At 44.9% G+C, this 10728-nt stretch overlaps 1 protein-coding gene across 1 annotated transcript in view; it reads left to right on the top strand.

The window, feature by feature from the left end:
• Window positions 1-542: 542 nt before the first annotated feature.
• The window catches only part of LOC143836689 (piezo-type mechanosensitive ion channel component 2-like), a 74589-nt gene continuing 64403 nt past the window's right edge, over window positions 543-10728 (top strand). Inside the window, exons 1-5 of the mRNA XM_077336233.1 lie at window positions 543-640; window positions 2070-2232; window positions 5557-5674; window positions 7430-7566; window positions 8809-9072. Coding sequence (XP_077192348.1) covers window positions 543-640; window positions 2070-2232; window positions 5557-5674; window positions 7430-7566; window positions 8809-9072 — 780 coding nt within the window. The remainder of the gene's footprint in view (window positions 641-2069; window positions 2233-5556; window positions 5675-7429; window positions 7567-8808; window positions 9073-10728) is intronic.

Raw genomic sequence — 10728 nt, 5'->3', positions numbered from 1 at the left:
CTCTAGCGTTTTCATGGCAGACTCAATATGGGGTGGTTTGCCAGTGCCTTCCCCAATCATTACCGTTTTACCCCCCAGCAAGCTGGGTACTCATTTTACCGACCTCGGAAGGATGGAAGGCTGAGTCAACCTTGAGCTGGCTGCTGGGATTGAACTCCCATCCTCATGGGCGGAGCTTTCAGACAACATTTCTGCTGCATTACCATTCTGCGCCACAAGAGGCTCTGAGGGGAGCATACAGACACACAAGTACTCACCTGTAGTCTGAAGTATTATGGTCCAGAATCAGTTACTGTTGGGTTATCCTAAATGCATTAACTGGGACTGAGTTAAAAGAAAAATAGAATTGCGATCTGTATATGAGCACCAGGGTTTGATACACCTGATCTCTGCAGTTCTTGTTTTGCCTTGTTTTATTTTGCTCAGGCATAATCCTGCCTTCTGTGACGTCCGCCGTTTATTTTTTCCTCTTCATGGGCTTGTGCTCGTGGTGGTCTTGCCATCGTCCAATCAGCCCCGTGGTCTTCAATAGCTTGTGTGTGATGATCGCGATATTCAGCGCCAGCCATTTAGCTGTCCTGTACCTGTACCAGCTGCCAATCATCCAGGGCCTCATTCCGGCTGAAGACCTGTATGCCAGGTAAAAAGCTCTGGCTTGCTTCCTGGAAACGCTGCTGCATCAATAGAATCTAGTAGCTGAAAAAACAGAAATAATCTTTGAATGATGGAGAAAGGTTTGGATAGCCCTCTTTAAGTATTTGAAAGGTTGTCACTTGGAGGAGGGCAGGATGCTGTTTCTGTTGGCTGCAGAGGAGAGGACACGCAGTAATGGGTTTAAACTTCAAGTACAACAATATAGGCTAGATATCAGGAAAAGAATTTTCACAGTCAGAGTAGTTCAGCAGTGAAATAGGCTGCCTAAGGAGGTGGTGAGCTCCCCCTCACTGGCAGTCTTCAAGCAAAGGTTGGATACACACTTTTCTTGGATGCTTTAGGATGCTTTGGGCTGATCCTGCGTTGAGCAGGGGGTTGGACTAGATGGCCTGTATGGCCCCTTCCAACTCTATGATTCTATGATTCTATGATTCTATGATTCTATGATTCTATGAAAAAACCTTGATTCATTAAGACAAAATACTTTATGATGTGAAATAGTCCGACACAAGCAAGGGGCCTGTGAAGAATCATTGGGTGGGTGGGAGGACTGGTTCCAGAATTTGTGGGACCTTGGGCACAGAATATCCGAGGCCCTACTTCTCCTCTTCTATCAAAACATCCATTCATGCCTTCCTTCCAGCGCAACCATTTCCCTTCAGGCCCATGTTTCTTTCCTACTTCTGCCTATTTGCAAGCTTTTCTGCTGACCTTATATCCATCCCCTGATAGGGCTGAGTGATCTGTGCAGATAGGAACCCTATACCACTGTGCCTGCCAGAAGTGCCCCCATCCCTTCCCTGACAGCTTGTGGTTGGGAAACTCTGCCATGGTGGGCTCTGCCAGAAACCCTGGGTCTTGGCAGCTGCCCTACCTCCCCATGTGCCAATGCCGGCCATGATGGGAGTAGGTGTGGTTTAAGGATTTGTGAGGCCCATAGCATCAAAGTCAGTTTAAAGATCCATCTTAGGAACCATTAAAGATTCAACCAGAGCCCCTTGCCATGTCTACCTTCACCCTCTTTCACAGTCTACCGTATTTACTCAAATGCAAGGACGGGGTTTCTTTGCATTTATGCCCACAATAAAAAGGAGAGGGTTGTCTTCCATTTGCCTACGTGGTACAGCATTACCCAGTAATAGGGGGCTTTTTTGTGTGTGCATATACTGTATTTTTAAAGGGCTTAAATTCGGGATCATCTCCATTTTGAGCAAATACAGGAACTCACGGGTACGAACATATATCACTTATGGACATTTATTCCTTCTGCAGTGTTCAGTCAATGCTCGCTCATTCGTACATGCAAGTCATCTCTTGCATCAGTGGCAGTCAAGTGGTGACCGTGTGCATCTAAAAACATTTGTGGTGGTTTCCAACTCTGGTGGCAGCTCTTTCTCTATTTTGTCCTCCGCTAGGTTGCTGGGCATTGTTCCGCTTATTAAGGTTGACATCACCGAACCCTGGAAACTTCAAGTTCACCCCCAGCTAAGTTGGCCGGTGGCTCTGAATCCTCTAGTGCTTCTTGCTCTCTACTGTGCAGTGGTCACGATGCTCCAGCAGTGGGCGCTGCCTGCAAAGGTAAGGGATGCATTGAAGAGCAAACCAACCAAGGCTCTGCCTTTGCTGTGATATGAACTCCAAGTTGACGGAATGGATGCTGGGCAATATGCAGCCCTTTGAATAGTGGAGTTTTTTCTAAGCCAGTGATTAACGTGTTGGGCTGGGATCTGGGAAACCCAGGTTCGAATTCTTGCTCTGCCATGAGTAACCTTAGACCAGTCACATTTGTTCAGCCTAACCTGCCTCACAGGGTTGTTGTGAGGATAAAATGGTGGAGAAGAGAACAATGTTAAGGCACTTTGGGTCCCCACTGGCAGAAAGGTGCAATATAAATCAAGTTAGTAAAATTATTTATTTAATTTATATACTGCCCTCCCATACTGGTTCAGGGCGGTGTTCATCAATAGCTATAATAATCATATACATTAATTAACATTAAAACATTAAAACCCATTAAAAGTACATCAGCGGGTAGCTCATTCCACCAGGCGGGACCAAGGACAGAAAAAGCCCTGGCTTTGACCAGGGCCAGTCAAACTTCTCTGGGGCCATGGACCATCAATAAGTTTGTGTTTGTGAATCTTCATGTTCTCCGAGGGACATATAGGAAAAGGTGGTCCTGAAGGTAGGTCCTGTAGGTCCAGATTATTAAGTCTGCAGGTTCAGTGAACACCGACTCCAATTCTTCAGAACAAATCTTTTTATTTAGCAACTCCAGCGACAAACTCCAAATACTGAACAGAGAAAAACAGGCAAACTGTTTTTATACCTTTCAGGCAGCCTGCTGCCCCCTCTGATTGGCCCTAAGCAGAGCAATCCGATTAGCTCTAAGCAGAGCGATCTGGTTGGACCTTAACAGGTTCCTTTGATTGGTTAGTTCCTTGGCTGGAAGAAGCCCTCATTTGCATCAATGGCCAAATGCCCACAGGCACAACTTGGACCATGTAAGGCCTTGAATGTTAATACCAACACCTGGGGGCTTTTTGCACGGCTTCAAAATCGCACGATGGTTGCCAATTGGAAACGCTATTGATTTGCCATAACGCATGACGTCGTAGACAATCTGCAACACTCCTGAAACCGATCAGCAAAAAGCGCTTCGTTGTAGCGCTTTCAGGGGAATCCCAAAAAGTGGATTCACCCTCCGGAAAGCGCTACACTCTTGCAAACAATCTGCAACACTAGCGATAAAGACCTGTGCGTTAACATTGTTGCGGTTTCTTCAAAGTCCCTCCTCCTGAGCCTGTCCTCCAAACTTCCGGTGAAGCGATCGCCATTTTTTTTTCTCCGAGCGAGCGGGGATAAATGCACCAGCGAGCCTCTTTCTGTTTAGAGGCTTCCCTGGCTTCAGTCCTTCACCTTTAGTCACTAAGCACAAACCACATAAAAGCCCGTTTGCTGAAATAAAGTCCCTTTATTTTTTACACATTAATTCAGCCGAAAATCGGGCCCGTGAGAGGGGGGGGGGATTTTTTTTTATCACTCGAGGCAGCGTGGCAACGATCATACGATCAAACGACAGCTCACATTAGGCAGCTGGATGGGTCTCTCCGTTGCAACGAATCTACCCAGATTCGTTGCTATGGGTCTGTTTTTTTTTTTAAAAAACCTTTCTTAAAGGGAAAGGGGCTGTTTGGGAGCATGCTAACGGCTGCCCATTGGCTGCTTGACGGACAGGGGCGGGACGAGCTTGGCAATAGCGCTTCCTTTTCTGCCGAGACCGGAAGCTGTGGGAAACGCTACAAAACACAACTGGATTCCACTACAAAGGCAGGTATGCATAACGATGAATTCCACTATTTTAAATGGCGATTTTTCATTTAGTGACCAATTTGCAACAAAGATCCCGGTGCGTAAAGCCCCCTGGAACTCCACCCGTAACCAGTGCAGCTGATGGGGGGATAGACAACCGGTGCATTTGCATGGGGCATTGTTTTCATGGGTCGTTCTTCCCTCTTAAAAAGAACATCTTGTTTAGGGAAGCATGGGAGAGGCTACACAGCTGCAGTCTGAAGAAGACTACATTGTGGTGAAGGCAGATGCTGAGTTCTGGGCTACTGCACATGAAAGCATCAAGGTAAATGTAACTATCTAGGTACAGCCTGTGTGGTAGAAAGTCAACCATGCAGTCCTAAATAACACTGACTCAAATTAGATTTGGACAGCCCCAGCTTGGGAGGAGCTTGGAGAAGGTGGAGCTTGGAGAGGGGAATTGCTGCCTTAGAGTCTGCCCTCTAAAGGTGCTGTTTTCTCCAGGGTAAATTTTATTTGTCATTTGGAGTATAGCTGTAATTCTAGGAGAACTCCAGGCCCCACAGGGAGGTTAACAAACAAGGGTCCAAAACAGTGTATTAACCAAGTGAAAAAAAAAACATTAGTATTACAAATGACTTGCATCATAATGGTTAGCAGAGTAAATAAGGCAGTGGGGTTGCACACCCTGATTTAAGAGTAGGTAAAGGTTTATTCTTGATGCGGGTGAAGGAGGAGAGTGCAAAAGTTGGCTTGAAACTCAACATCAAGAAAACGAAGATCATGGCATCTGGCCCTATCAATTCCTGGCAAATAGATGGTGAAGAAATGGAGGTAGTGACAAATTTTATTTTCCTGGGCTCCAAGATCACTGCAGATGGGGACTGCAGCAAAGAAATTAAAAGACGCTTGCTCCTGGGGAGGAAAGCGATGGCAAATCTAGGCAGCATCCTAAAAAGCAGAGACATCACCCTGCCAACAAAAGTGCGTCTAGCCAAGGCTATGGTCTTCCCAGTTGCAATGTATGGCCAAATGCTCCCCCATGTGGGTGCAGGAAGAGGTGGGGCAGCCTGCCACGACTACATCCTGTAGCCTGGCATCAAACCTCCAGTGCGTAAACGGTCAGCCTCAGCACCTTGCACCTTGAAGGAACTCTTTCTCAAAGGCAGAAACATAGAAAACAATCCTGGATTTGTAGGATGCCGAAGATGTAACCACAGACCTCCCAGGTTTGATTTGTCTGTTTCAAGCTTTCTCAATCTCTGGATTTTTAATAAAGCAGAATCTTCATTCATAAACAGACTCCAGCCTCGCATGAGGTGCTTCTCAGTATGCTAATGGAGTCTCTTGGAAGACTCAAACACCTCATGCCAGGCTGGAGTCTGGTTATGAATGAAGATTGTGCCTTATTAAAAACCAGGAGATTGAGAAAGCTTGAAACAGACCAATCAAACCTGGGAGGTCTGTGGTCACACCTTCGGCATCCTATGGACTCTTGCTTGCTCTTGCTGCTACCTTTTGGCCTAGAAAGGTATAACTCTGCTCAAGATTACACTGCCAAGCTGTCTCTGTTCTTCTTTTAACCTTCAGGTGCCTTACGTTCCAAGTGGAAGCTCCCAAGACCTCCCCCTCTTGCAGTGTCAGAGCAGAAGCAGCAGTTGCAACCTGTACGGCTTCACTAACGCAGGGCACTGCAGTTCCATGTCAGGTATCTTTTATCCAATGGTTCAGGTGGTGGGGCTGAGGTGAGAGCAGATTCCATCATCGAACGTTGCTGCTTGCCAGGTGGAAAGTGGTGGCAAGGATCTGCGGAAGTTACATAAGCCAAGAATATCAAGGTTACCTGTTATCTGGGCGTTTTAGGATAATGTTCATGAAAATTTAAGCCACGATATATTTATTAGTCTATATCAATTACCCTTTGTCAACTTTTTTTCTGTTGAGAAACCTCTGAAACATTCTTCAGGCTTTGAGAAACCCCAGAAGTGGTGTGATCATGCAGAATAAGGTTGGGAAGCAGAGCTGTGGACTTGCCTACCCAAGGACCCTCCCCTTCCCACCCCCTCCAGGCCCATCATTGGCCATTTTGGGAGGGGGTGGATTGACCTAACCATATATGGTCATATCACAATAAATATTTAAGTTTTAAAAAATTAAAAATTAATTAACTCACACTCATTTAGGAAACCCCAGGGTTTCACGAAACCCTGGTTGAGAAAGCCTGGTCTATATAGTGCTCCAAGTCTTTTTGTTGTTTCATGTCAAGGTCAGACATCTGAGGCCTCGCTTGGTAAGGTAGGTAGGCATTGGGGATAAGGGATGGAGACAGTTGATACGGAACATTTGTTCTAGATCTGAGCCCAGGAGCACCTTAAGAAACCAACAAGACTTTCACAGTATGAGTTTTTGAGAGTCCAAGTTCCCTCTGTCAGATCAAAGGAAGCTTTGACTCTTGAAAATTCATACCCCCTAAATCTTACTGGCCTATAAGGTGCTACTGAACTTGAATCTAGCTGTTATACTGCAGACCCACATGGCCCAGAAACAAGCCCCTCTTTCTACTATGACTATAACTAATCTGCCTAACCCACTGGGTCTCAGTAAGAGTTGAGCTGCGGCTCTTTTACAGTTCGTCATTTTCTAATGTTGTTGTTATAATGTTATCGTTGTTATCACTAGCTGTTTCCATATGTTATCTGTATCTTTTATTCTGTTTCCTGTAAACTGCCCTGAGCCTTCAGTGAGGGCTGTATATAAATATAATAAATAAATAAATAATAATAATAATTTAGCAGAAGATAATATTTCTTCCCCTCCCTGATGTTCCTATCTGTACCATTATATATTTCTGGTAAGGGATTGGAGGAGCTGCTGGTCTCATGGCTTAAGTACCACTCAGCGTTTAACAACCACTCAGGGTGGCTGTCCCTCCCCTGAGTTTCTCCTCCTCCAACCAACTTGCCTGTCTGTCCAGCAGCCAGCCAATCACCTTCCGTCTCCCACCCCTGACCACTCCCTCCTCCTTCCACTTCCCTCCACGGTTCAGAGGCTGCAGATCCCTGCTACATGAGAGCTGCCCCTGCTGGTGAGTTCCATAACAGCTGCCTGCAACCTTTCCAGGTCCTGGGGGGAGGGAGAGGCCATCTGCAGAGTTCTTCTACCCCCTCTCCCCCAATCTAGCGACCATTGTATTCCTGAATGCAACGGGCTTTGTCCCTAGTTTGCTATAATCTTTCCCTTCTTTTTTTTTGTTGATTCTTTAAATGCATCTTTTCTAGTCTAGTCTAGTCTAGTCTAGTCAAAGGACTTCCCTATCTATTTTGCAGATTAATTCACAAAAATAAAATGCTGTGCAACTTAGCTGGCAAAATCTATATAATTAACATTGTTTTATTCATTATCTGCCTGCGTTCATCAACCTTTCAGTTGAGATCCTGGTCTACAAATCTTATGTTCCCTGCAGAGGTTTCAGGAGGCCCTGAAAATATGACGGAGGTTGATGATGATCTTTGCATTGAAGATAACCAACCCAGTACTTGGTTAGCACTGGCACACTTCCTTATGAGTCAAAGCTACATCACTGCTTTGATTGCCATGATGGTAAGAGACTGTTTTTGTTCATGCAGACCACCACCACCACCTGGCTTTAGTGTTGCCAATACACCCTTGGCAAATGCTGGGAGAGTTTGTGAGTGATGCCTGGGAAAGGTGGCATTTTGATAGGTTGTAATATCACTTCTGGGAGACACTCTAGGAATTCCCTCTAATCTCTGTAGTACAGACAATAAAGACATAGGGATATTCCTGGAGAGTCCCTATGGCGGCCATTTTGCTTCCTCAGTTTTATTACGGTGGGGACTTTGCAGGTCTACTATCCCATAGTACTGTTCTGGCCAGGGTCAGAGAACATGCCTTGCATGGGCTAATCTGGAATTAGCTGGCAATGAGCATGTTCATTGGCTCTAGACTGAGTGTTGTAGGACCTGAGATAGTTCTTGGAGAAACTCCAAGATGAGAACGTTATTTTTCCCGGTATGGGCAATGGGGAGCCCCTGAATTAAATGGGAGGATCCAGACAACATCATGCCCAGTGCAGCCATGACTTGTCCAGAGAGCCAGTTTGGTGTAGTGGTTAGGAGTGCGGACTTCTAATCTGGCATGCCAGGTTCGATTCTGCGCTCCCCCACATGCAGCCAGCTGGGTGACCTTGGGCTTGCCACGGCACTGATAAAACTGTTCTGACAGGGCAGTGATATCAGGGCTCTCTCAGCCTCACCCACCCCACAGGGTGTCTGTTGTGGGGAGAGGAATGGGAAGGCGACTGTAAGCCGCTTTGAGCCTCCTTCGGGTAGGGAAAAGCGGCATATAAGAACCAACTCTTCTTCTTCTTCTTCTTCTCTCTTAATCTGTAGAAGACTTCCATAGCCCTTGCCATGTAGATTGCTGGGAGCTCAACAGGCACATCAGAAGACAAAGGATTTCACAGTGTCCCCTTATCCTTACACTGACTGCTCCTAGGAAATCTCAGTTTGAGTCCTTTAACACCTTGGGGACAAACAAGATTTTTGAGAACAGACCAGTGGCATCTTTAAGACCAACAAAGTTTTATCTATCTATCTATCTATCTATCTATCTATCTATCTATCTATCTATCTATCTATCTATCTATCTATCTATCTATCTATCTATCTATCTATCTATCTATCTATCTATCTATCTATCTATCTATCTATCTATCTATCTATCTATCTATCTATCTATCTATCTATCTATCTACCTACCTACCTACCTACCTACCTACCTACCTACCTACCTACCTACCTATCTAATGTTTCTTTGCAGGTTTGGAGCATCACTCATACCAGCTGGCTGGCTTTTGTCCTGCTGATTTGGTCCTGTATCATCTGGATGGTGCGCGACCGTCGCCTCTACGCCCTCCGGAGCTCCCCCTTCCTGGTTATCTATGGAAACATCCTGGTGACCCTCAGTTTCTTCACGGGACTGAATGTTTCACAGAAGGATCTCTTTCCCGGAGTTCCAACTTCATTGCTTATTGATTTGGATTTAAAACCTTATTCGTTGCCCTGTGTCCACTTGGCAGCCAAGGTAAGTCCTTCTCAGTTTAGTGCTGGATTTGAATTTAAGAGCAAGGCCTTCACCTATAATACAGGATGCTGTTTGCCCTCCCAAAAATACAAATCAATAACCAAGTGTACTGACTCTACGATTTCCCTACTTTGTTGGCAAAAAGTATCCATATTTCCTTATGCTTCTCTCTATCACCATCTCTTCTCTTTGGCCCATTTTAGTGCATTAACTCTTATTGATATTCTTGGAAGGTTTCCCAACATGCCATGTGGTCAGAAGATTTCTTCTGGTGGTCTTGAGGTGCCTGAAACACTGACACACTTTTCCTTCGAGTGCAAATTGTATGGCAGCTTAAGAGCTTCCCTAATAACTCCCCTTCTTGCAATTTTTCCCAACTATTTGGAGGACTATCATTGACTCTTGTGGCGCAGAGTGGTAAGGCAGCCGTCTGAAAGCTCTGCCCATGAGGCTGGGAGTTCGATCCCAGCAGCCGGCTCAAGGTTGACTCAGCCTTCCATCCTTCCGAGGTCGGTAAAATGAGCACCCAGCTTGCTGGGGGGTAAAACAGTAATGACTGGGGAAGGCACTGGCAAACCACCCCGTATTGAGTCTGCCATGAAAACGCTAGAGGGCGTCACCCCAAGGGCCAGACATGACTTGGTGCTTGCACAGGGGATACCTTTACCTTTACCTTTTATCATTGACTCAGTCTTCTGTCCAGTAATGAAAATCCCATCTTCCTGGCAGTTGCCAAATATATCTCAGCCTCACTGAAAATGTGAGCTACTGCCACTAATTCAGCACCTAGTTTAATAAGCAGTGATTCTATGGCTATTTTAATCCTTAAAATTATTATTATTATATTTCTAGACTGCCTGTTTCCCAATTGGGGTTCAAGGTGGTTTAAATCATAATGACATGACATTAATGCCTAATTTATTAGCTTCCAAATTAAAATTATAAAATTATAAAATTATAAAATTATAAAATTATAAAATTATAAAATTATAAAATTATAAAATTATAAAATTATAAAATTATAAAATTATAAAATTATAAAATTATAAAATTATAAAATTATAAAATTATAAAATTATAAAATTAAAACCAGCTCTCTGACTAGTGTCTACTTTAAACTAACGAGTCCCTCTCATCCCTCTCAAGAAGGATGTGGATAAAATTTAAAGGGTACAGAGGAGAGCGATGAGGATAATCTGGGGCCAAGGGACCAAGCCCTGTGAAGATAGGTTGAGGGACTTGGGAATGTTCAGCCTGGAGAAAAGGAGGTTGAGAGGGGACATGATAGCCCTCTTTAAGTATTTGAAAGGTTGTCACTTGGAGGAGGGCAGGATGCTGTTTCTGTTGGCTGCTTAGGAAAGGACGTGCAGTAATGGGTTTAAACTACAAGTACAAAGATATAGGCTAGATATCAGGAAAAAAATGTCACAGTCAGAGTAGTTCAGCAGTGGAATAGGCTGCCTAAGGAGGTGGTGAGCTCCCCCTCACTGGCAGTCTTCAAGCAAAGGTTGGATACACACTTTTCTTGGATGCTTTAGGATGCTTTGGGCTGATCCTGCATTGAGCAGGGGGTTGGACTAGATGGCCTGTATGGCCCCTTCCAGCTCTATGATTCTGTGATACTCCAGGCATCTATCCATTTTCTCATATGTTTTT

Source organism: Paroedura picta, chromosome 4, assembly GCF_049243985.1.
Source record: "Paroedura picta isolate Pp20150507F chromosome 4, Ppicta_v3.0, whole genome shotgun sequence".
Taxonomy (NCBI): Eukaryota; Metazoa; Chordata; class Lepidosauria; order Squamata; family Gekkonidae; genus Paroedura; species Paroedura picta.
The sequence above is the reverse complement of the archived record's forward strand: the minus strand, read 5'-3'. Positions and strand labels throughout refer to the sequence as shown.